The sequence below is a fragment of the Larus michahellis genome, chromosome 19 (assembly GCF_964199755.1).
Source record: "Larus michahellis chromosome 19, bLarMic1.1, whole genome shotgun sequence".
Taxonomy (NCBI): Eukaryota; Metazoa; Chordata; class Aves; order Charadriiformes; family Laridae; genus Larus; species Larus michahellis.
The window spans coordinates 4,618,243-4,643,721 of NC_133914.1; the positions used below are offsets into that span (position 1 = coordinate 4,618,243).

Below are 25,479 nucleotides of genomic sequence, written 5' to 3' on the forward strand. Positions count from 1 at the left end.
ACGACACCGCGGGGGGGGGGGACACACACACCGGGGCCGGTTCCCCCTCCCTGCACGTGTTGCAGCCGAAATAACGGCCCCAAAGCGGCCGGGGAGGGGGGAGCCGGGCGGGCAGAGCTGGCACCCGCGGCTCTGAGGTGCGGCGGTCCCTGCCGGGAAAGCCACCGTCCGGGCTGGGATGCGGGGGACAGGGTGGCACAGAGCCCTGGGGGGGCTGCCGGGCAGGCAGAGAAGCCACTATGAAGGCAGACAAGCCACCATACGGACAGAGAAGCCGCCACGCAGGCAGAGAAGCCGCTGTGCAGGCAGACAGGCAAGTAAAGGCAAGCCACTGCACAGGCAGACAAGCCACCACGCAGGCAGAGAAGCCACCGCACGGGCAGACAAGCCACTGTAAAGGCAAGCCACCACACAGGCAGAGAAGCCACCACGCAGGCAGACAAGCCACTGTGCAGGTAGAGAAGCCACCATGCAGGCAGACAAGCCACCGTGCAGGCAGACAAGCCACTGTAAAGGCAAGCCACCACACAGGCAGAGAAGCCACCACGCAGGCAGACAAGCCACTGTGCAGGTAGAGAAGCCACCATGCAGGCAGACAAGCCACCGTGCAGGCAGACAAGCCACTGTAAAAGCAAGCCACCACACAGGCAGAGAAGCCACCACGCAGGCAGACAAGCCACTGTGCAGGTAGAGAAGCCACCATGCAGGCAGACAAGCCACCGTGCAGGCAGACAAGCCACTGTAAAGGCAAGCCACCACACAGGCAGAGAAGCCACCACGCAGGCAGACAAGCCACTGTGCAGGTAGAGAAGCCACTGTAAAAGCAAGCCACCACACAGGCAGACAAGCCACCATGCAGGCAGAGAAGCCACTGTAAAGGCAAGCCACTGTGCAGACAGACAAGCCATGGCACAGACAGACAAGCCACCACGCAGACAGACAAGCCACGGCACAGACAAACAAGCCACCACGCAGACAGACAAGCCACGGCACAGACAGACAAGCCACCGTGCAGACAGAGAAGCCACTGTATAGGCAAACCACCACGCAGGCAGAGAAGCCACCGCGCTGGCGGACAAGCCATCCCAGCCTTGTTCCCACGGCAGGGCCGGGCCAGCCTGGGGCAGGAGGGAGGAGCGGGGACAGTGGGTGCCTGGGGACGTCGGGACACGGAGCCCTGCCTGCCCGGGCCTGCTGCTCAGCCCCGCCGCCGTCTCCGGGAAGGCAGAGCCGGGGTGCGGTGGCTGCGGCACACACCCTGCCCGGCCTCCTCCTCTGCCACCCTGGGGAGGAAGGCGTCCCTCCTCCCCATCGCCATCTCCGGGCCACCCAGCATTAGCGGGGCTGGATGCGGCCGCAGAGGTTCCCCGCCCCGCGGAGCCCCGGCTCAGCCTGGCCACGCTCCTCTGCAGCTGGGGAGCCCAGCCCAGCAGTTCCCCCAGTTCCCCCAGCCTCAGCTCACAGTCACCCCTGCCCGACACAGCCCCCCCAGCCAGGCAAGGGGATGCGCCCCACGGAGGGGGACACCACAGGGTGACATCCCCAGGGCAGGAGGGGACGATGTCCTGTTGCTTCATCCTCCAGCGTGGCATCACCCCTCCCCATGCTGGTTCCCCGCCTTTCGTTGCTGGGAGGACTGGAGTCGCTCCATCCTCCAACATGGCACCTCCCATACCCATACTGGTTCCCCTCCCCTGGTCACTGGGAAGACTGGAGCCACTCTGTCCTCCAGTATGGCACCTCCCATACCCATACTGGTTCCCCTCCCCTGGTCACTGGGAAGACTGGAGCCACTCTGTCCTCCAGTATGGCACCTCCCATACCCATACTGGTTCCCCTCCCCGGGTCACTGGGAGGACTGGTTTCATTTGAGGCACCCGCCAACGCCAACCCGTGGGCAGGACGCAGCCGCGTCCCCAGCTGCGGGTACGGGGTTTGCAACCAAAAATCTCCCGGGGCAGCACCCGCTACTCGGGCTCTGGGGGTGACAGGTGACAACGACAGGGACACCAGAAATAGAAGGAAAATCCTTTATTGGGTCTCCGGCGCAGGCTCGGCCCAGCGTGGGGCTGGGGGCTTGGCCAGCAAAGGGCCACCCCGCTGCCAGCCGCGGCCACGTGTCCCTGATGCCCTGTGTCCCCTGGGCTCCTGGCGAGCATGGCAGCGGGGAGCCCAAGGCTGGCATTCAGGGCTGGATGGGACCCCCACGCCCAACTTGCCCCCTCCACCCTGCTCTGCCCCTCCCCGGGGAGCAACCGGAGGGTGCAACTGTGGCCACACTGGGTGCGAACCCCCCCGGCACATCCCCGGGGGTGCTGGGGCCAGGGGTGGGTGACGTGTCCCACCCTGGTCCCCCCCGGGGGCAGAGAGGGCGGCCCCGGGGCAGAGCCACCTTTGCATAGTTGTGGTGTGGGCAGGGGTCCTGCAGCCGGGGGAGGACAGTCTGGCAGCGGGCAGGGACGCTGGCAGCGCTGGCCTCTTCTCTGCCTTCCCTGGGCGGGGGGGGGGGGGGGGGGACACACACGAGGGCAGCATCTCCCCAGCCCCGCGGTGGCCTCAGATCCTGGTGCAGAGGACAGAGAAGAGGCAGTAGCAGAAAGGGCCCAGGTGGCTTTGCCCTGGGGGGGGGTCCAGGACCCCCACAGCCCCCAGGGAGGATGGGATGATGGTGGGGGGCAGGGGGGGTCACAGTGCCCACCCTACTGCACCCATGTGGGTGGCAATGCCCTGGGGGAGGGTTGGCATTCCCGCGCCTGGGAATTATGGGGGAGCTCCCACAGGGGAGGAATGGGGGGGGGGGGCACAGGCTTTCTGGATGCCCCCCCCCCCCCCCCCGCCACTCCCACCCCAGCTACACGAACCCCCCCCCTCCGCCCCCGGACAGGAGACAGACACCACCTCGCAGAGTTTAATTGGGGACACCCGAGCTACAAGTCTCACCCCACGACACACAGCACGCACACACCACACCCCCCACCCCCCCCCAAAACAACACACAGAAAGGTTGGAGGGGGGACTGGGGACCCCCCACAGCCCCCCCCCCCCCAGCAACACAAAGGCACAGCAAAAGCACACAGCAAGGCCCTGGCTCTGCTCCTCCGGCGGGCACGGAGGGGCTGGCGGAAGGGGGGAACATGGCGGGGGGGGGTCAGAGCAGGGGGCTGGGGGCTCCAGCCAAAACGCTGAAGGGAAAAGCACCTGAGAGCCCGCTGGGGAAAGAGAAGACCCCCAGCACCCTCCCCACAGCCCCCCACCCGGCGAGCCCCAAGGCTGTGGGGAGGCAATGGGGTGGGGGGGGTGGGTATGAGGGGGGTGCCCAGGGTGGGGAGGGGGACTGCTGGGTGCTCTCTAACTGGGGCCAAACTGGGCCCCGCAGCTCCCGTCCTGCCGAGGGTGCTCAGGGGGAAGGGGTGGGGGGCTGCACCCTACCACCGTGGGGCCCGGGGAGGTGGGGGGGGCTGTGCATCAGTGCATCCCGCCCGGGGCTCCATGCATGGAAATGGGGGGGGGGGGGGGCAGGGGGGACACCCCCTTCCCTTCCATCGTTAAAGACTCCCAGGAAAATAGCAAACCAGCCGGGACGTCCCCTTCGTGCAAACCAGGAGAGAGGGACCATGCCATCCGCACCCCCCCCACACCCCCGGCCACGGGGAGGGGGCGAGGGGAGGGTGAAGCTCTGGGGGTGCAGAGGGGCAGCCCCCTCCCCATCGCCGCCAGCACCCAGCACCTACTGGTTGTCCTCTCTGGCAGCGTGCAAGGAAAGAGAGACGGGGCACGGCCCCCCCCCACCACGTTAGACACGGCGAGCCCCACGGCACCAGGCGAGGGGGGAGAAGAGCAATGGGCCCCCCCCACCCCCCTTGGCTCAGCTCAGGGGGATGGATTTGGGGACCCCATGTCATCCCCCCCCCAACCCTAGGGCTGGGAGCCAGGATCCGGACGGGCAGTAACAGACAGAGGAGGTGACAGCCGGACAGCGAGGGGACACACAGGGGAGGACGAGCCCCCTCCATCTCCCAAATGCCCCCCCGCCGGGTGACGATGGACCGGCACAAACAGCCACGGGAGACAACACTCAGCTGCGAGACAGGACACGGCCAAGACAGGCCACGGAGCCCCACACACCGGGGGCTGACCCCCATTTTTGGCTTCCAGGGTGGGCTTGGTGGCACGAGCCCGTGCGGGTGTCCCCCCCGCCAACACCCCCCCCCTTCCTCCTCCATCCCGGCTTGCGGGGGGGGCGGCACGGGAGCCTTACAGTGTTTGGTAGGTGCTGTCCTTCGACTTGATGAACTTGATGATGAAGAAGACGACGGCTTGGACGCTCAGCACCAGCACGATGCCGCCGATGAAGCTGGCCGTGTCGAAGCCGGGAGGGTGAAATTCAGGGCTGCCCGTCAACGGGGCGCTGGTGGTGGTGGTCTCTAACGGCAGGGAAAACCAGGGGGGGGGTGTTACGGGTGCTGTAGGCATCCCTGGAGCACTGGTGCCCGCGCCAAGGAGAGGGATTTTGGGGTCCTCACGGACCCCAGCATCTGCACGGGGCTGGAATTTCCCCATGGAGACGTGGATGCAGGGATGGGGTCGGCCCCTTCCCGTGCCGGAGCAGCCGGCACCGCGCGGGAGAGGAGCCAGCGGTGAAAGGATCCCAGTGGGATCAATAATTCAGAGGGCTCCGGGCTCCGGTTACGTGCCGTAATTAGCCCGATGCTCTCCAGTTCCCGCTTCCTGGAAGAGGCTCCTTCTCCGCTCCCAGCCCTGGCTCCAACCCGGCCGGAGATGGCACCTCCTGGCAAGGATGGCAGCAGGGCTGGTTCCTGGGGGGGAGCTGCAGGGTGTTGTGACTCCCCCCCAGCCCCGCTGCAGCCCACAGCAGCATGGCTCGGAGCAGAGATGGGGGACAAGGGACCGAGCTGTGACCTCCGGGATGGCTCTGGCACCTCCTGGGGCACAGCCAAGGTTGAAGCTCCGTTGACGCAACCAAGAGGCTTGTCCCATCCCACTGGCCACTGTCCCCTGGGGCACCTGGACCCCCCCACCCCATCCCACCACCTCCCCGCCGCCCCCCCCAGACCCGCTCACTTGGGGAGTGCGTCACCGGCTCCTTGCTATGGGACCGTGGAGGTTCTTCAGTGGGGGACTTCAGCGCCGCTGGAGGGAGTGACAGGGGGAAGGGGGGGAAAAAGGGTTGTCAAGGGACACAGCCGTGCACCCCCAGCCCCATGTCCCTGTCCCAGAGGTGGCATTTCATCCCCACAGCCCCGGCATCCGCGGCAGCACCTCCATCCCGAAGGCTGCTGAGTCTGGGGGCACCGCGGGGTCTGGGGGGGACCCGCTCTCGCAGGGATAGGGGGGTTACCTCGACACAGGGTGCTGGTGTTGTAGAGCACGCAGGTCTCCCGCTCTGCCGCCCCTCTCGGCACGCAGCTCCCTGGCTCTGCGGGAAGAGGGAGTCAGGTTCTCCCAAGGGACACCCCCCCACCCCAGCAAACCAGCCCGTGGGGGCACCCGGTGCAAGGGTTTGGGATGGCGACGACTTGTTCCCGGGGCTGGGCATCCATCTGAGGGGCTGCAAGCTGGGGCTCGCATCTGCACCCCGGCGGGGAAGAGCCCCAGACAAAGGGCTTTACAACCAGCCGGCTTTCTCCCACCTCCATCGCCTGGTGCTGCTCCAGCCGCACCTCCATGGAGGGGGGAGGCGGGGGGTTCCCAGCGTTACCCCAAACCCAGAACACGCTGAAATCCCACACCCCTGCCCGCTCGGCTGGCACGGATCCCCTGCCTCCACCCGGGATGGGTCGGGTGAGTGGACCTCGACCGTGGAAAGCAGCCGGGATGAGGCACCCAAGGGTGCTGAGCTGCCAGAACCATCCCGGCACGGCCCCAGCCCAGCGGCAGGGGAAGCCCGGTGGGAGGTCAGAGGCCCAGGATAACACTTGGCTGCGAACACTGGGGGCCGTGGGAGCCCCTCACTCTCCCCCCACAAGGCTGAGCCCCCTCCGGATTTGGCCCTGCCCCACCGACCCCCTCACCTGGCTCCTCGGGGGTCCCGCAGCCCACCCAGACGCAGCCGGTGCCGTTGTGCGCGGTGGTGCCGGCCGTGCATGTCTCGCAGGACCTCAGCTCGCCACACTCTCCTGCCAAACCCGGGATGGGGGGAAGAAGGGTGAGGTTCGGGCCGACATCCGTCCCCGCATCAGCCGGGCTCGGGGCTGGACCCTCTTTCTCCATGGAGGGGGATTTCTCACGATGCAGCGGGAGGGAACGAAGGCACCTCTTGCAGCACCAAACCCACTCCCAGACCCGTCCCGACAGGCTGCAGGTGTGTTTGTAGCATCACCAACTCTCCGGGGAGGGGACATCCCGCACCCCACAGCCACCCCGGGACGCACAGGGCTGACCCCATCGCCCGCAGCAACGGCGGGACGCAGCGCAGGGCAAGCCCCCCCCTCCCAGCCCCGGAGCTTTTGGTGGGGGTCTAGAAGAGAGGAGGCGGCGGCAGCAGCAGCCCATGTTGGGGTTCCCTGAGCAGCATCGCCCCTCTGTCCCCCCCAGACCGTCCCGCAGGACCCCCCGCTCCCCATCGCCCCAGCAATGGCAGTGAGTCACTTGGGTGTTCGCGGAGCTGCTCTGCCATGAGCTCTTCCCCCCCCCCTCCCCCCACACCCGCTCATCATTAATTTACAGCGATGACTGTCAGCGAGGGAGGCTGCAATGGGGAGCCGTGGCCGGGCCCCTGCACCTCGCCGCGTCCCACGCCCACGTTTGCACCATCCCGGGAAGGAGCCGGGAGCCATTCCCCACCCTGGACATGCTTCCAGGCTCTCGGGGGACAAACCACCCCCCCCCCCCAGGGCTTGCAGGAGGAGGATGGGTGATGGCAGGGGGCTGGCTCCCCGGGGGGGTCTCTGTCCCGCAGGGACCAACCTGGCCTGGCGTGTGGCTTTGCCACAGCAGCTGCACCCCATCCCCGGCGGCAGCGCTTTGCGGAGGGCTCCCCACCACACCACCTCCCTTTGGGGTGGGCAGCTCCAGCGCCCCCCTCCCCTCCCAAGCTTTTAGGGTCTTCCCGGCCTCCCGGACCATGCCTGCCTGAATCCAGAGGCCCCTTCCTTCTCCCAACGCGCCCCCACCCCCGGCAAAAGCAAAGGGGGCAACTGGTGGCGGAAGGCACCAAGTGGGATGCTGCGGACCCATTGCCATGGCTACGGCGTGGTGGGCACGCCGCCGGCCCCCCCCACCTCCCCCCGCCACTCCAGCATTTAGAGACCTGCCGGGAACCAATGGGAAAGTAGGACTTTGTTCGCAAGGGTTTCAGGCAGGTTTATAATTTAAGTTATTTTTATCGCGGCAGGCACAGGAACAGACGTTTGAGCCCAACGTTGTCAACTCCCGCTCCTGCCGTCAGGTGTGGGGAGGGAGAGGAAAATAAAGCGGGGCGAGGCGGGGCGGGGGGGGCAGCGGGGCCGGCTGAGGGCAGCCCCATCCCGATGGGTGCTCCGGGAACACGCGTGGGTCCCGGTGGGATAAGTCAGGGTGGAAATGTGTCCCGGGAGCAGCGCGGGGGGGGGGGGGGGGGGGGGGGGGGGGGAAGGGAGAAGGGGAGCAGAAGCAAGGCTGGGGTTTGCATAATTGATGCCCGGAGTTGCAGGCACCCCGGGAAGGAGGGTGACGCCTCCTCCCCCCCCGCCACGGAAACCGCCACGAGATCCCCCCGCTCTCCCGAGAGGAGGCCGGACCCTGCACCCCGCCTGTCCTGCAACGACCCAGCTCACCCCTCCTGGCCCTGGGGGTCCCAGCCCCCCATCGGGGAGCAGGAGACGGAGCCCCTCTCCCCCCAAACCGGGGCCAACCGAGGGAACGGGGCTCTCCCGGTCCCACCAGGGACGAGGGGGTCCCGCGGGGGGCGAGGGGAGCCCTCGGAAAAAACAAACCAACCCCAAACCCCAAAAAGTTCAGCTGCCCCAAAGCTTCAAACTCCCCTCGCCCCCCATCCCCGGGTCTCCCCCCGCGCCCCCCCCCGCCCCGGGCCGTACCTGCGCGGGTGGGAGCGGGCCCTTGCGCGCAGAGGAGCGCGCAGAGGAGCGCGCAGCGCAACGCCCCGGCGCACGGCGGGGCCATGGCCCGGCCCGGTACGGCTCGGTTTAGCCAGGCTCGGCTCGGCCCGGTCCCGGCGGGAGGTGTCGGCTGCCACGCCGCGGAACTCCCGGGAGAACGGAGCGGAGCGGCGGGGACATGCGCGCCCGCGGGAGGCGGCCCCGGCGGCGGAGGGGGGCGGGCAGGGGCGGCCCCGCCTCGTCCTGCCCCGCCCCGGGGGGGGCATGGCCCCTGGCGGGGGCGGGGGGGCCGATCCGGGGATGCATCCCACCCACCCCCACCCGCCGCCTGCACGCTGCTGTGGGAAAGGTGGGGATGGCCCGGTCGCGGGGGGCGCTCGGGGGCGCCGGGAACTGCACCCCCCGGTACGCACTGCTCCGCGGGACACGCTGCACTGCACACACTGCACACACTGCACTGCACGCACTGCACACACTGCACACCGTTCACACACTGCACGCACTGCAGGGCACACACTGCACGCACTGCCTGCACGCACTGCACACACTGCACACCATTCACACACTGCACACACTGCACACCCTGGACACACTGTACACACTGCACACCATTCACACACTGCACACCCTGGACACACTGCACACGCTGCACACACTGCCTGCACACACTGCACACACTGCCTGCGCACTGCACACCCTGCACTCGCCGCGCACACTCTGTACACTTTACTCACTGCACACCGCCTGTGCGCTGTACGCCCTCTACACCGCACACACTGCACACTGTGTGTGCCCTGCACTCCCTGCAGACGCTGCCGGAGCACGGCACGCTGCATGCGCGGCGCATCGCGTGGGCACTGCACACCCTGCGGGCTGCACGCACAACGCGCTGCCTAAGCACTGCACATCTTACACACCGCACACACTGCACACCCTGTACTCACTGCGTACGATGTGCTCACTGCCCACACTGCACATCCCTTACTCACTGCGCGCACTGCACACCCTGCACACATTGCCTGCGACTGCACACCCTCTACACTGCACATGCTGTGCACTGTGTGCACTGCACACTGTCTGCGCACTGCACCCACTGCACACCCTGCCCATCCTGCACGCTGCACACCCCGCACACCCTGCTCTCCCTGAACACACTGCACTCCCTGCACACTGCACACACTGCACTCCCTGCACACTCTACTCTCCCTGCACTCACTGCACATCCTGCACACCCTACTGTCCCTGCACACAGCGCACACACTGCACTCACTGCACACCCTGCCCAACCTGCGCGCCCTGAACTCTCTTTACTCACTGCACACCCTGCACTCACCGCACACATTGCACACCCCACACACCCTACTCTCCCTGCACACCCTGCACACACTGCACTCCCTGCACACTGCGCACACTGCACTCCCTGCACACCCTACACTTCCTGCACACACTGCACACCCTGCACTCACTGCACACGCTGCGGTCACGGCACACCCATCCCGTGTGCTGCACGCTCTCCCCGCACCCCCAACGCGCACTTGCGCACTCACACCCCCCAAAAACCCTCCAACCCCCTCACTAACCCCCCTTCAACCCCCCCTAAGCCCCCTCCCTGGGTCACCGTCACCCTTCCGGGGGGCTACGGAGGATCCCTCCGCCGGCCCCTGTCGTCCCCCCCCGCCACCACCGTTCAGCACCGCGGACAGCTCCCGCCGGGCCGGGCCGGGTCGGGCCGGGCTACCGAAGGGGCGACCGCGGCGCTGGCGAGAACCCCGGGGGGGTCGGGAGCCCCGCTAGCACCGCCGCGCCCCCCCCCACGCTTTAGCAGCGGGGCCAGGAATGACCAACACCCCCAAACACCCCCGCCCCGTCTGTTGCCGAGGAAGGCTTGAAAGGAAGAACCGGGGCAGGGGGGGAGAGTCCCGGGGCGGGGGGGTGGCGGTTCACGCCTCCTCTTCCTCCCCCGGGGAGGAAGGCTCCCTGCCACCCACCCTTCCCGGAGCCCCCCCCAACCTCCAGGCCTTCCCGGTTCTCCCGGTGATAAATTATTAAGAACCACGCGGGGAAGAGGAGGATGGGGGGAGGGCACTGCGCACCCCCGGGTGTGCGGGAGAGGAGCTGGCTTCGTCGCCCCCCCCCCATCCTTCTCCCCCCAGGGCCGCCCCCTCCGCACCCCACGCTCAGCGTGCAAAGCGGAGCCCTCAAACCTCTGCAATGGTGGCGGGGGGGCGGAAAGCCGGCGCCCCCCCTCCTCTGCAGCACGGCCCTGCAAGGGCTTTGAAAGGACGTGGCGGGGGGACCCGGGCCGGGGAGGGGGTCCCGGGGGCGGCGTGGGTGTGTGTGGGGGGGCGGGTGGAGGCGAGCGGGCGTGGGCCGGGGCGTGGGGGGGCTGTTTTTTATGAATGGGCTGCTCCATCCCCGGCGTGATTACTATGCGGCGCGCGCGCCTCACGGGGCGCTGATTGGCTCCGGCGCGCCATTGACGTCACAGCGGGGCGAACGGGGCTGGGGGGGGGAGCAGGAGTGAGGCGGGGGGGGTGGGGGGTGGCGGGGGGGCTGGCGGTGAGTCACCCCCACACACACCAAATTCCCCCCACCCCCCCGCTCCCCCCCGGCGGGGCTCGGTCACTATAACTCGGAGGCGCCCATGGCAGCGGACCCCCAGCCCGGGCCGAGCATCCCGGCAGGTGAGTGCTGGGTACCCGGGGGGGGACACACACACCGGCACGGGGGGGGGGGAACACGGGCACCGGGGGGGGGGGGTGGGGGTGCACCGGGAGGGGGTGTGAGCCCGCTTGGGCAAAGGGAAAGGGGGCCGAGGGGCTGTGCTGCCTGCCCGGGTGCCCCGGCGAGGGGCAGACCCCCAAGGTAAGTGGGGATTCCCCCGGTTGGGGGGTGAATGATGGGGGGGGGGGAGACGGGGGGAGACGGGGCTCCTTTCCCACCCCCGCGGTTCCCGGTCTCCGCTAAGCGGGGCCGCCCCCTTCACCTGCTGCTTGGGACCCCCGAAGACCTGGGGGTGGGTGTGGGGGGGCCGGTCCTGCTCCCCTCTATTTACCCACCAAAATCGTGCAATGCACACACCCCCCCCCGCAGCTAATTCAGGCAGGGGCGGGCTGAGTTCCCCCCCCCCCTCCCGCACCTTCTATTCACATATTTATTTTTCTTTTCTTGGAAAACAATTAAACCCAAACCACCTTGTCCAGAAAAATCCCCTGGGAGCAAACAGTGAGGGACACCCCCCCCCCCCCCCCCATCCCAAACACACCCCGCTCTGCCCCCCCTCCCGGAGACAACTTTTGGGGGGAGGCAGGGCTGTGCCTGGGGCTGGGGGGCACAGGGATGGCGCAGGTGGGTCCCCGCCGTGGGCAGCGGGTGCTGAGGGGACTGTTCTCGCTTTCGGCTCCGGCAGCATGATGGAAGAAGGGCCCCCCAACTCCAGCGAGGGCCAGCAAGGCTGGTTCGCGGCCAGGAATGGCAGCGGCAGCTCCTTGGACCTGGAGTCGGTGGTGCAACCCCTGCCCTTGAACCCCTGGGACGTCATCCTCTGCATCTCCGGAACCATCATCTCCTGTGAGAACGCCATCGTGGTGGTGGTCATCTTCTACACCCCGGCTTTCCGGGCTCCGATGTTTCTCCTCATCGGTAGTTTGGCCACGGCCGACCTTCTGGCAGGTTTGGGGTTGATCCTGCATTTCGCCTTTGTCTACTTCATCCCATCGGAGGCTGTCAGCCTGGTCACGGTGGGGCTCCTGGTCACCTCCTTCACGGCCAGCGTCAGCAGCTTGTTGACCATCACCATCGACCGCTACCTGTCCCTCTACAACGCCCTGACCTACTACTCGGAGAGGACGGTCACCAGGACTTACATCATGTTGATCCTCACCTGGGGAGCCTCCATCTGCTACGGGCTCCTGCCCGTCGTGGGCTGGAACTGCCTGAAGGAGCCCTCCACCTGCAGCATCGTCAAGCCCCTGACCAAGAACCACCTCATCATCCTCTCCGTCTCCTTCTTCATGGTCTTCGCCGTGATGCTCCAGCTCTACGTGCAGATCTGTAAGATCATTTGCCGGCACGCCCACCAGATCGCCGTCCAGAGACATTTCCTGGCCAGTTCCCACTACGTCACCACCCGAAAAGGCATCGCCACCTTGGCCGTCATCCTGGGCACCTTCGCGTCCTGCTGGCTGCCCTTCGCCATTTACTGCCTGCTGGGGGACTCCAGCTCCCCGGCGCTCTACACCTACGTCACCCTCCTCCCCGCCACCTACAACTCCATGATCAACCCCGTCATTTACGCCTTCAGGAACCAGGAGATCCAGAAAGTGCTGTGGACCGTGTGCTGCGGCTGCTTCTCCTCCACCATGCCTTTCCGCTCCCGCTCCCCCAGTGACGTCTGACACGGGTCTGTGTCCCCCCCCCGCCATGTGTGTTCCCCCCCCCAGCCTCTCTGCACCTTTCACTTACCCGATCGCGGTTGGGGGATTTTCCTTTTTTTTTTTTTTCTCCCTTTTTTTTTTTCATTCCCAAAGATGGGAATGAAGACCGTCACAGGAGCTCTTGGAATCAAGCTGCTCTTCCCAGCCCCATTCTTTTAGGCATACCCCCCCCCTCCTCTATTTTTGCACTTTTTGAACTTACAGGAGAGAAAAACATATTTTTTATCCATAATATAACCTATATTTATGCGTGTACACGCACAGGGGCGGGGGGGAGAGCCTCATATTTTCTTTAAAACTATTTATGATGCTTTATTTTTTTAAGCGGGGGGGGGGGGAGGATGGGAGGGGGGGCGACACCTGGAATGTTTGCTCCCCCCTTGCTTATTTTTTTCACAGCCTCGTTATTTACCTCCGATTCTTAAAATATATTTTGTACGTTTGGGGAAGGAAGGGGGGCGGAGGGGGGGAGACTCCTTTGCCGGAGGAGGAGGGACTCAAACCACCACCACCCCCCCCCACACACCTTCTCCCAGCCGCCCTTCCCTTTATTTATTTTTTTTTTTTAATTATTATTTAATAGGATTTTCACGCCGGCCCAGCCCTGGGACTTGCTGCCCTCTAGTGCTCGTTGCCTTCGGGCGGAGGGTGCTGCCGGGGGCTCCACACCCCCAAACCCAGCAGTTTCGGGGACCCCCGAGTGCTGTGCCCCCCCCCGCCCCCCCGCCAAAGCCTTTCTTTGCACTGGGTTTGCATTTCCACATTTTTGGGGGTGGAGATGGATGTGGAGAGGTCCCTTGGGAAGGGGAGCCCTCGGCGGGGTGCTGCAGAGCCGGGGGCGGCGGGGGGGGGGGAGTGGGTTGTGGGGGTGGTGGTGGTGGGGGGCTGCTTCTTGTTTACAAGCGTGGGAGGGAGGGAATAAAAGTAATTTGTGATACGAGGTGGGGCTGTTTGATGCCGGGGCGGGGAGGGGACGGCATCTCCCATGGGGGGGGAGCGGGTTGAGGCCCCCGCGCCGTCGCCCCCCGGTCCGGGCAGGGCTCCGTTTCCCTGCGTCCAGCTAAGAAATCCCAACTGACAGCTCTTCCCACCCCCCCACCCCATCGCATCCTGTTAGCAGGAGCCAGCCCCGGGGAGCAGCACCCAGGGCCATGGCCATCCTCATCCTCCTCATCCTCCTCATCCTCCTCATCCTCCCGGCGCCCGGCAGGCGGAGGGGCTGCATCCAGCCTTGTGCCGTTATCGCCGCCTCCATCCCGGCAAGGTCACGGGCAGCTGCCTGCACCCCGGCGAGGGAGGGCGGGGGGGGGGGGGGACACAGGAGGGCTCGAGGCTCTGCCCAGGCCCCCCCCCGGCCCGCCCCCAGCAGCGAAATGCCCGTGCTGCGAGAGCCACCGCTCAAATAGCATCTGGGCATTGCTGCCCCATGCTCTTTGCACGCAGGGAAAGCAGGGTTAATGACAGCAAAGCTAATTAGGGCAGCTCGTCCCCTCCGGGAGCAGGGCTCTGCGCCCCGAGAGACCCCCCCCACCACCACCACCCCGCCGCCTTCTCCCCCCCCACCTCCCCCCGCATCGTGCCCCTGCCCACCCCGCTCGGGGAGCAGCAGGTTTCTTACAGGCATTTGTGCATCCGCAGACGCGCCGGGATGTGGCAGAGCCCAAGGCTGAGGAGCAGCCGGAGCCCGGCTGGGTGCTGGGGTGCAGGATGCGTGCCGGTCCCATCCCTCATTCCACCCCCCCCCAGGCTCGGCTTCACCTTGGGCTCAGGGACCCGGTGGCAGCCCGGAGGGTTGGTGCTGTTTATTGCAAAGAAAATAAAGATTTCCTTCCCGCTTCTGGAGCGAACCGAGCGCTGGAAAGGGGTTACGGCAGCAGGAGATGGGGCCGAGGGACCCACGGAGCGACTGCCCCTGCTTTCCGGGGGCTGGGATCAGCGCTGGGGACGGGGTTGAGGAATCTGGGGCTCCGCCGAGGTTAAGCCAAGCGGAAAGGAGCAAAGCTCAGGGGTTGGAGATGCCCGTCGTGGCCCGAAGCTGAGCTGAGGCCCCTCCATCCCTCAGCCAGGGGATAATTTCCGAGCCCTGGCAGTGAAAAATCCTGTAATTCCCAGCCCCACTTTATTCACAGGGCAGTCTTAGACCTGGTTGTTCTTATGTCAACATCGTGCGGCAGCTTAAATAGCTTTTCTGCCCCTCGCGCTTCCCCTGCTGATGCCTTCAGAGGGAGCAGCCCCAGCCCCTCCGCTTTTCCGAGCAATCCCGGCTGCTCCCTCCTGCTCCCGGGGGTCCCTGTGACCTCCCCTGGGGACAGGGGGACATGCCGGGGGTGTGTAAGCAGGTAGCGTAAAGGCAGCACTGCGCAGGTCTGCTGGGCCCCCACCCCGGGCTCCCCCCAACCCTGGCCGGCGTGGGGCGGGCAGAGGGCTGCAGCTCCCGGCAGGGTTGTGCCGAAGCCGGTGGTGTCCCCAAATTCATCTTGGGGGGGGGGGGGGAGTAATCACAGCATTCAGGAGCTGGGGGTGAGCCCGCAGGGACAGCCCGGCGTCAAAAGCCACCAGGACGCAGCCACGTGGCACCACGTCAAGCCAAGGGGCTGCCGATCCCTGTTTTCCCACCCCCGCCGGGAATTCGGGAGCCCTCGTACCCACCACTATGGGTCCCCTGAGGATGTCACCCCTCGCAGCCCCGTCCCCTGCTGCCACCAGACACCACGGTGGCCGTGGCTCAGTGTGTGGCTGCCCCACTTGCCGCTTCCCGGCTGGAAAACTCACTCTTTGGCTCCTACCTGTGTCCGATTCCCTCCTGCCGGGATGGATGCGGGAAGCCGAGGCTGAACATGGGGCTGGAGGAATCCAGGACCCCGACACCGCCGTGGGGCTGGAGGAATCCGGCACCCCGACGCCGCTGTGGGGCTGGCTGCTCTCCCAGCACACAGCCAGCAAGTCCGGAGACATTCCCGGCTGCTCCAGGCCTTGGGGGGGATGGAGCAGGCGGCACCGAGCTGGGAGATAACCAGCCCGCTCCCTTTTTTTTTGGTGGAGAAAGATGCAGAAAAAGGAGTTGTAAAAACCAGCCAAATCCATCTGAGAAGGCGCCCGAGTGCCGAGCTGCCACCCCCACGCCCCCGATGTGCCGGAGAGGCTCAGGGGGAGACCGACAGCCCAGTTTTGGGGTTAAAATACGGAGTTAAGAGGCTGCGAGCGGGATAAAGGCATGCCATCACCCCCAGCTGTGCGCGCACATCTGGCAGGCCCAGCCCTCCCCCCCCCACCAGCACCGGGGCTTCCAGCAGATGCCTCCGAACCCGTGGGGAAGGCACCGGGCTCCGGGCAGGTTTTGCTCCTTTTCTCCGCCATGGGCAGCCCCGTTGGCATCGGCTCCGGCTCCGAGCGCCTGCCCTTTGCCACCTTGCCGGGAGCGGGGACACCGGACACGAGCGCTGGGGTTAACCATGGCAAAGGCAGAGCTGGTTCCTGCCGGGCGAGAGCCCTCGCTCCCCCCGGTGCCAAAAAAAAAAAAGGGGGGATTTGCCAGCTTGGAGGATGGAGGGAGGTCAGCGGTGCCCCAAAACGGCCCTCGACCCCGACTGACCTGCCTGGGGCAGGGGCGAGAGCTGCCCACGCCGCGTCCCAGGGATGCTCTCTGCTCCCAGGGATTTACTGGGGGGCCCACGATGGGTGCGTCCCGGCGGGGAGCACGAGCCCCGACATCCCCCCCCTGCACCCCGGCGGGTGGCCGGGCTGGGAATGCCGGGCCCCGGGAAGGGCCGAGCAGCTCCGGTTATTGGCCCGGGTTAGGTTTAAATGAGAAACCTCAGCCCTGGCTTGGGGGATTTTTGTTTCCTTGGAAGCGGGAGCAGGCAGGAAATGAAGAAAACGCGGCCCCGCTTGTAAGCGTTTTACCAAATGCCGAAGGCAGCGGGAGGCATTTCCCGGCGGGGCGCGGGCTGCGGAGCATCGTCCCCATCGGAACCGTGGCCCCGGGGAGGCATCGGATGGTGTTTCTTAGGGAGGAGAGCCCGTCCCAAAGCGCTGCTCCGGGTGGGAGATAGCAAAGGGCAGGGTGGGAAGCGGGGTGGTGGGAAGCGGGTCGGTCTTCGGCGCCCTCCCCTTTTATTCCTGCAAAAAGCAGCTTCGTGCCACGAGCCCTTGGCTGCCCGGCCGGGGCGTGGGGAGGCGGGGGGGTGGCAGCACCCTCCGCCCCCACCTCATGGAGGACCCACGAGGCTTCGTCTAACTCGCCCCGGCCTGGAGACGGCGATGGGGAGGGGGAAATTTGGCCCCCGGCCACGTTCAAACTCTCCGAGGTGCAGGCGCTGGCCTTTGCGGGAGCGGGCGAGGGCGGCGCGGAGCCGCTGCCCTGCCAGCCTGCAGAAACTTGAGCTCCAAATCCATAATTCCTCTGGCACCCCGTGGTTATTTGCGAGCTGCTGTGAGCAGATGGAAGAGTTACAGATAAAGCCATCCGCAGCACGGGAGCCGATTTGCCTTCCCCACACAACCGCGTAGGCAACAGCAAAGGCAGGGAGGAGGGAGGGGAAAAAAGGGAAAAAAAAAAAAAAAAAAAAAGAGGCAGAAAGAGCGAGAGAGAAGGAGTCAGCCATTTCTACAGGGGCCGAGCTGCCATCTCAGCACACCTACGTGCAAGAAACGGGGACTCTCTGCTGGCAGCGGGCCCTCGCCGGGGTGTTGGAAGAGGGTAGTGCTCTCCCACCACCCGTGGCTGCTTGGCGAGGGAAGGCGGCGCGAGTCGGGGGTGACATTGGCACGGCGGAGCGCTGCCACACACTGGGAGAGCAGGCTGTTAACGCTGATCGGAGCTGGCAGCGCCTGCACTCGCTTCGGTCCCAGAGGGGGAATTAAGGGAGAGAAGCTGACGTCAGTGGTGGAAAGGACACGCAGCCCACTCGTCCAAGGCAGCCGGCAGCATCTTCTGGGTGTTGCTAACACCACCTTGAAGGAGAAAATTAAATAGGTCTTTGGAGACGGGGGGCTCCTGTGAAGCCGGAGCCCGGCCAGCTGTGATGCCGAGCCCCGTGGAGGAGGCAGCCGGGCAAAGGCATCAAAGGCTGGGGCCGAGGCCAGCGTCCTGCGGCACCGCGGAGCCCGAGAGACTCTGCCCCGGCTGCAGCAGCTCCGCCGTAGGAACGGGCGGCTCAGGGAAAGGGCTCGGGCTCCGGCTCCGAAAGCAGTGGCACACGCTTTTGGCCTCGCTGTTGGGCTTCTCCTCCGGCTCCAGAGCTCGCCCCCGGCTCCATGGGTCGGTGGTGGAGGTGGAGGGCGAAGCCTGCGAGCTCCTCGCTGCGGGCAAACGGCACCAAAATTCCCCCATTTGTCTTTTAACGGGGGTAAACCAGCACGACACTCACTGCTACGCACCCCAAGGATGACTTTTAAGGGTTGGTGGCCCAAAAGCGAAGGCTGGGTGTTAGCGTGGACCCCAAAAAAAGCAGCGTCACCAATGGCCACCACCGCTCCCATCCAGAGAAGGGAGCCGGAGCTCCGGCCGCTCCTTCCCGGCTTCGAGATGGAGCCAGGACACGCAGCAGCAGGGAGGGTGGAAGCCCAAGAGATCCCTCCTTCCCCTGCCCTCCGCGCCCCAGCACGACTAAAGGGCTTGCTTGTTCAGAAGCTGGCAAGGCCAATTAATCTAATGAGGTTTTGCAGCCAGGGACTATTGTCAGCCAAGAAAGGCACAGCGCTGCAGAACGAGCGCACGGGTGTCTCCGAGAAGCCAAGGGAATTTGGCAGAGGGAAGCTGAGGGTAAAAGCAGGGACGAGGAGCAACGGGGACGGGTCCTTTTGTTGCTCTCCACCGACCGGCGAGAAAAAAAAAAAAACAAAAAAAAAAAACCAAAAAAACCCAACCCAAAAAATCCACACAACAGGCTCAGGCACCGAACCCGGACAAGGCACCTGAAAACCAGGGCCAGGAGCCACGGTGGCGGATGAAGTGCAGAAGGGACCTTGAGCAGCTGAAATGGAGGCGGGGAGAGAAAAAAAAAAAAAAAAAAAAAGAAAAAAAAGCAAAGCAAAGCAAAGCAAAGCAGCAGCAAGAGCCCCCCCGGCAGCCCCAGCTGCAGCGGCTCCGCTCCGGCAAGATGGAGCCCGGGCTCATTTTGTATGGCAGGGAGCACAGGCGGGAGGCTGGGAGCTCCTCTTGGATCCCGCTTCCTTGGCTCCTCTCCCCACCCTGGATAATCCTCTCCCCGCCTCGGCAGGGCTGCCTTTGGGGACTGGAAGAGGCCGACGGCGTTTGCAGCGGAGCTTGGGACCCTCTCTCTGCCCGGGCTCCCGGGGAGGGGACGCAGCCCCTCCACGAAACGCCGAAGGCAGCCGGGCTCCCCAAATCACAGCCCTGCGGGACGCACTACGGGACACTCGGGGCGGGGGGACGGAGAGGGTGGCCCAGCACCTCCCCGTGCCCCCCGGGGCAGGAGAAGTCCCCCCACCCCACCGAGGGGTCAACGGCCACCCCTCTGCCCCCAACCAGCCACTTCCCAGGTGCTACGGGGCCGCACACCGCAGCTCCCGCACACGCGCCCGGAGTAACACACGCAGGCACCCGTCGGATAGAAAGGTTTTTATCAAGTTGACAAGTTTTAAAAAAGGATCAAAAAAAAAAAAAAATTATCATCTCTCTTTTTTTTTTTTTTTTTTTAAACATGTAAATTACAAAATCATTCGCAATGGGGATCTTCAACCAGGGGTTACTGAGCTGATTATAAAAAAAAAAAAATATATATAAAATAAAATAAAAGCAGCAGGAAAGGCTGGCTTAGGCAGCAGCCGACGGGGAGAAGCAGAGACAGAGGGTACCGGCGGGGAGCAGGAGGCAGCGCCGGGAGGCTCCGGGTGGGACACGGTCCGCGCTCGGCTCCCGCGGCAGCTTTAACCCGCTGCCTCCCCCCACGCCGGGGGGGGGGAGCAGAGCCCCGCCATCATCTTGCAGGGGTAAGAAAACCAAACAAATCTACAGTATTTCGCTCCTGAGGTTGGGTTTGATTTTTGTTGTTCTTGTTGTTTTTTTTTTGTTTTGTTTTGTTTTTGTTTTCTAAGCAGAGTTTCACTGCTGAAACTCCTTTGGTCTGAAGCAACGCCACCCCCCCCCCCCCCCCCCCACGCACACCCCCACCCACCCCCCCCAACCCCGGCACCCTGAGAGTATCCCTCAAACATCGCCCTGGGTCCTGCGAGGGCAATTCCCATCTCTCCTCCCACCAACATCTTCTGCTCAGCGATAAACCCCTAAGATACGAGTGGAATAATTACTCTTATAAATATATTTATACCATGTAGGAAAAATAAGGCACTTCAGGAGGGTTACAGCTTGTCTAATTCTATGACATTCTAATCAAGAAGAAAAATGGGTTAGTTTCTGAAATGAATTAAAATGAATGTTAATACAGTAATAAAAACATCGGATCCGCTTCCCCACTTCAAGGCTTTGTTTTAAAAAGAAAAGAAGAAAGCGCGCACGCACACACGCACCCCTCCCCGGCCGCCCCCCGAAATCCAACAGCAACGAAACCTGACCTGGGGAAGGGGGGGGGAGCCGCATCTGCCCATCACGGCAGGTACTTTCGGAAGAGGCACGTTAAATAAGTTCATGGATTGGAAAAAAAAAAAAAAATATATATATATATATATCTATCTCTATCTCTCCTTTCCCTGAAACGGCACTCCGCACAGTTTCTTGGCCATCTGGGACCTCCGAGAGCCCCCTTCCCTCAATCTGGTCTGGTGCTTTGGGTCTGATAAGGAGAGGAGAAAGCGGTGAAGGTCACCGGCTGCGGCTCCAGGCTGAGCCCGGGGAGCCGGGACTGAGGGTTTGTTTTTTTTTTTTTTTCCTTTTTTCCTTTTCCCTGCGAGGGGGGCGGCGGGGAGGGGGAAAAAAGCTGCCGGGAGCAGCAGCCAAGCACTGCGGGCGAGGACACCGGGAGAATGTTTAACCAGGAGCACGGCGGCCTGCCCAAACTCGCCGTGTGCGGGGAAGGAGCGAGCCCGCCCCGAGAGAACGGCTCCCAGGATGGGAGAAACGGGCCGCCGCGGCTCCGCGGCTCCGCACGGACAGGGATCGGGCTGAAATGGAAAGACGGGGAGGACCCCAGCTGCCAACATTTCGCTTTTGGCTTTGTGAAATGCTTGAGGTTCGCCCGCCGGGCCGTTCAACCCAGCCTTACGCGGGGGGTGGGGGGGGGGAAAGGGGAGGAAGGAGTAAGTTAACATCAAATGACAAAGATGGCAGGGGAATCCGGCACAGACCCTCGGTCCACGCTGGGCAGCGGCTCTGAAGCTTCAGCACAGCTGCTCTGTCTTGCAAAGGTTGTTTTTGGCACCTCTCCTCTTCCCCTACTGGTTTAGAGAAATATTAAGCCTACTTGGTGGCCCAGCGCTCTGCGATTTTGCAACAATACTCAAAAGACGGTCGCTTTACGCCAGTCGTTTCTCAGGGATCTCCGCGCTGAGCTCATCTAAAAGGAGATTTTTAAGAAAAACGACGCAACCAAACCTTCCCTACCTGTCCCGCAACCCTTCTGTTTAGGATCCAGCAGTTTCGATTCTCACCTCGGCACGGGAGTTGGAAAGCAGAGGGTGGTTCCAGCAGGCTTGCAGGGACAAAGCAGCGTCCCTACCGCTTGCCAGGAGGGCCCGGCGAGCAGGCGAGGCAGCCGGAGGAGCCGACTCCACCCGCGGCCATGCCGCATCGCCCACACAAGCATCCCTTGTGCAACAGGCGGCGCGTGGGGCAAGGCTGTCCCCAACGCCCCGAGGCAGGGCCCTGCCTGACAGACCATCCATCTGGGGCGCGGAGAATATGGCACTTTTCTGTATTTCACCCGACAGGAATACACGGCTCCCCTTTTCCCCCAGCAGGGGCCAAGTCTCGTTAAGGCAATTTAAAATTAACCCAGGTTTGGCATTTGCGAGCTCCTCGTTTCCCTGTGTGATAATGCTGTCAGGCCGGGTTAGCTTAAAGGTCCGTTTTCCCCGGGAACCTGTCTCCGAGAGAAGCCAGAGGAGGATGCTTACAGAAAGAGCAGAAAAACAAGAGGCAGTCCTTCTCCTCTAACCCCCCCTCACCCAGCTCGCAGCAACAATCACTTTGCATTTCCAAGTCCCTCCACTGCACGATGGCTCTCGCTGGCACTCGAGGGGTTCGTTCCCTCTTCCAGAACCTGGAATTAGCGCTGCTCAGATGTTCCCGGCCCATCGGGATGCCTCACCGTCTACGCCCTTCGCATCCTGCCTAGCAGCCGATTTGCAGACAAAAATCTGATGGTGCAGCAGCCCGGTAAATCTCTCCCGATTGTGCTCAGGGTCGCGCTGGATCTCGGCTTGATCCGTACCCCAGAAAAGCCCGTCCTCCAAGCCCTTATCTGCTCTGTCAAAGATTAAAAATGCGCAAGCACACACCACACACACACACCCCAAATCGGTAAGAACTCAATGGCACAAACCGAAGCCATCAATCAAACCCTGAGATGGATTTTCAGCAACGTGGCAGCCTTGGGCTGGGCCTGGCGTTCCAGGTATCAGCAACAGCACGAACGGAGGCAAGGCAGGGAAGGAAGAACAGGCACAGGCTGGCAAAATACTTTACAATAGGAAAGGCAAAGAGGTTGGAGAGTTGGTCTTAATGGGACACGAAGCCGGTCCCACCCCACGACAGCTGGACCCACGATCTCCAAAAAGCTTTGGAATCGTTTTCTTGCGTGACCCCAAGAGAGTCACGTCCAAATTAAAATACAGGTTCGTAGCATTGGGGGGTATTTGCTTCTGGATTTCCAAGATACACTTATATTCTATGTAAGGTAATATAAAACAGCCATAAAACCTAAGTCAGCTAGTTCAAGTTTGCCATTTTCTCCCCCTGCCAGTACTGTATCTGTAGTGAGCGGCCTGGGAACTCCTAGGGTTAGTGAGGAGAAGAAACGTTTCCTTAAAATTAACTAATGAATTATAATAATAAAATTAGGGGAAACAACGTAGGTTAGGTCTGATGTAGCTGACGGGCTACTCCGTTCACACACTAGATGTTTTTAGGCACGCAAACTCCCCTCTTTCGGCGGAAGGGAGGAGGAAGCAAAGGTAATACCAGCGTTTTCTGCTGCTCAAGTCCCCGTGGAAAAAGTATGGTCACCCCGCCAGAAAAAGCGCCTCTCCAAACTGACCATGGCATCGTCCTGGACAGGCCAAAGATCACCAAAGTGCCTGGTGTTCAGAGAACCCTTCCCCACACACCATCTCCCCACTCTGGGCACTTTTTTTTTTTTTTTTTTTTTTTTAAAAAGCACATTCTCAGCGAATTGGAGAAATTGGCGCAGCGGAGTTTCACCGCTGCCCAGGCAGCTGGGTCTCAGCGGGGCAGCGGCTCTGCTCTCCCAAGAGCGGGAAGCCCCAATAACATTCTGCCCCGGTTTTGCATCCCTTTGGGCAAATCTCCTTCGGCAGACCAGGCGAAAAAAAGTCCGGGAGATTTGAGGAAGGTAAAAGGCAGCTTTTTCAGATAAAATTAAAAAAAGTCCCTCCTCACATTGCACCCAACGCATTCCCACAGCCCTAGAGCCAGGAAGCGCACCCCACGCAGGGTAGGTCTGGAAATAATACTAGGGGGTCAGAGGGGAAAGAATTGTGCACTATTGCCAAAAACCGATTATTTGACAGTGGGATGCAGCAGAGAACAGACATTTAAAGCCCATTTTCTTGCAGCACTGCCAGTATTCACTGGAAAGGAAGAGCCATCAGATCAACTGTCTGCTGTTGCAATGAGAAAACTAGCTGAAAATGTCCTTCATCTAAAAGGCCACGCGGCCGCAACAGGATCATCCATCTTTACTTTAAAAATCCCTCAGGATGGAGGCTTTATATGTGCTCTGCCTGGTGGCATCAAGAATCTGGAGGTTTAGCTCTCTTTTAAATAAGCAACCGTTACACCCCCTCCAGCTAAATCCCGACACCGCATCCTCAGTGTCCGTGAGGAGACCTTTTGGAGAGGCAGAGCACGAAGTCCTGCCAAAGCCGGAGGGGGAGGGAGAGGGGAGATATGCTGCTGGTTGTCTGAAAACCCTTGGCACATCTTTGGTTACGGGATGAAAAAGGAAGTGGTGGAAGATTTGGCCACCTGATTCTTTAAGATGATGTTAACCCAGGAGAGAAAGGGAGGAAGGGGACGGGACCATGGTTAATCCGACCATTCGTCCTCATCGAACTCCGAAGAGTCGTCCTCAGAGTCGCTGTACTCCACAGCGATGCGGCGCGACAGGATGGTTGCCACATCATTGCCCACAACGTCCCGCTTCTCCTGTTCCCGCTGCTCCTCCACCTTGCGGAGCTGGAAGCCTGTTGGGAAGAAGGCAACGGAGGGGATCATGCAAAGGCTTTGGTCACACTGAGATCTCCAAAGCAGCCATCCCTTTGACACAATCCTCCGAGCAAGGCAGCCTGTCCTCTGCCAGAGAGTATTGGACACGCTGTGGGATAACACTGGTGGTGAATGACAGCCAAGACAGGCTGGGTGGGCAGCAGGAATGGGAAGCGGATCATTTCCCTGCTCCTCTGAGGGGTTAAACCACTCGCAAACTTGGACCACACCAAATCCAGCACTCCAAAGGCGCAGGTGGGGGCATAAAACCTAGCGAGGTTGTCATCAGGGTGGGCAGACAAGGAGGGACCGCAAGGGACAGGTCTCAAGTGGCGAGGCAGTCGCACCACTGCTCACGAGATGGCTCCCAAGTGCTCGCACTTGGATACCGTGGGGTTTTTTTCCAGCGGAAAAGGAGAAGGTTGGAATCGAAAGAAAACCTTACCTTGACGAATAGCTGAAAGCAGATCACTCCTGGCATCGCTAACCGCAGGCAAGGATGACTTGGGCTTGGAGGAGGAGGTGTCTGAGGGTGGAGGAGGTGGCGGGGGACCATCCAGGCCACTGGAAGACAGAGGCGGTGGGCCAGGAGGCGGTGGTGGTGGAGGGGGAGGCGGCGCGCTCCCACTGCCCGGCTGCGGCAGCGGAGGTGGGAGCACGCTGGCATATTCGACTGCTGGAGGGGGTGGCGGCGGCGGCGGGGCAGCAAACTCGGGGTGAGGAGGGAAAGAAGGGGGCGAGGGTGGTGGTGGGGTTCCTGGGGATGGGAAGCCCATGGGAGGGGGTGGAGGGGGAGTGTTTCCCATCAGTGGTGGTGGTGGAGGTGGTGCCGGAGGGGGAGCAAAGCCCGGCCTGGCTGCTGAGGGGGATCCGATCGGAGGAGCTGGTGGCGGGTGACTCGGGCTAACCAGGCTGGATCGTTTGGTCCCTCCAGAACCAGAACCTCTTTGGTTGTCTACAGGATAGCTGTTGCAAGAGAACGAGAGAGAGTGAGAGAAATAAAGCTATTAGCTGTGAGGCCACATTAGACTGTACAGTCTCAATGTTAACGCAAATCATGTGTGTTTGTTGCAGCCCAGACGAAAAAAAAAAAATAAAAATCTAAGTTCCAGCTTTAACTGGTGTTTCCATGAGAGCTCACTCCTCGGTTTTAGTTCCCTCGCAGTGTTTCTTTTGGCCTACACCACCAGAACAACGGAAAGCTTCTGGGGACTGGCAGAAACGCTATCACCCGCCCCATCTCCCGGGCTGACAAGAACATGAGCCATCTCACCTCTCCACCAGAGGCCAGGCGTCACGTCTGAGCTCAGAGCAGCCTCCTGGCTTAAGAGCTCCTGCAGCAACGCAAGCCACTACCCCTCCACGCTGAGGTCAGGCTTGTGACACGCCACGCAGGGACGTCTACCATGATAAATCGCACAAGGACTGGTGGGTGTGCCAGGAAAGCATATGCTCTGAACACCTGCTAGGAACAGATCTCTTCACCGGATTCCACGGCTCGGAGCTGGAGTGTGGCAGCCATGTCTCATAGCTCGCCGTGGGGAGTGAAGAGGAAGACACGGAAACCCAACGTGCTTTTAAGGAAAGCACCGATTCAGGAGTGACCAAATCTCCCATTTAT

General features: G+C 62.7%; 3 protein-coding genes across 7 annotated transcripts in view; 1 reads left to right on the forward strand and 2 right to left on the reverse strand.

The window, feature by feature from the left end:
- Window positions 1-2,016: 2,016 nt before the first annotated feature.
- On the reverse strand, window positions 2,017-15,565 carry CD164L2 (CD164 molecule like 2). Of its 4 annotated transcripts, none has more exons than XM_074563175.1 (6): window positions 15,280-15,565; window positions 6,033-6,137; window positions 5,360-5,437; window positions 5,083-5,151; window positions 4,259-4,424; window positions 2,017-2,563 (listed from the first exon to the last, which is right to left on the reverse strand). In XM_074563175.1, exons 1-6 carry the CDS (start codon window positions 15,446-15,448, stop codon window positions 2,557-2,559), a joined length of 594 nt encoding a protein of 197 aa, XP_074419276.1. In that variant the 5' UTR covers window positions 15,449-15,565; the 3' UTR covers window positions 2,017-2,556. The 4 variants fall into 4 exon arrangements, with proteins under 4 accessions (XP_074419276.1, XP_074419278.1, XP_074419277.1 ...); XM_074563177.1 differs by lacking the exon at window positions 15,280-15,565 and adding an exon at window positions 8,037-8,735; XM_074563176.1 differs by lacking the exons at window positions 2,017-2,563; window positions 15,280-15,565 and adding exons at window positions 2,895-3,743; window positions 8,037-8,737.
- GPR3 (G protein-coupled receptor 3) lies at window positions 10,615-13,426 on the forward strand. The gene is made up of 2 exons (XM_074563172.1): window positions 10,615-10,741; window positions 11,467-13,426. The coding sequence occupies exon 2, from the start codon at window positions 11,468-11,470 to the stop codon at window positions 12,452-12,454; it is 987 nt and encodes a 328-aa protein (XP_074419273.1). The 5' UTR covers window positions 10,615-10,741; window position 11,467; the 3' UTR covers window positions 12,455-13,426.
- Window positions 15,566-22,095: 6,530 nt separating the features above from the next.
- The window catches only part of WASF2 (WASP family member 2), a 30,789-nt gene continuing 27,405 nt past the window's right edge, over window positions 22,096-25,479 (reverse strand). For both annotated transcript variants that reach the window (XM_074562661.1, XM_074562662.1), the window contains exons 8-9: window positions 24,304-24,824; window positions 22,096-23,836 (exon numbers count right to left, since the gene is read on the reverse strand). In XM_074562661.1, the coding sequence (XP_074418762.1) occupies window positions 23,679-23,836; window positions 24,304-24,824 (679 nt within the window). In that variant the 3' untranslated portion in view covers window positions 22,096-23,678. The remainder of the gene's footprint in view (window positions 23,837-24,303; window positions 24,825-25,479) is intronic.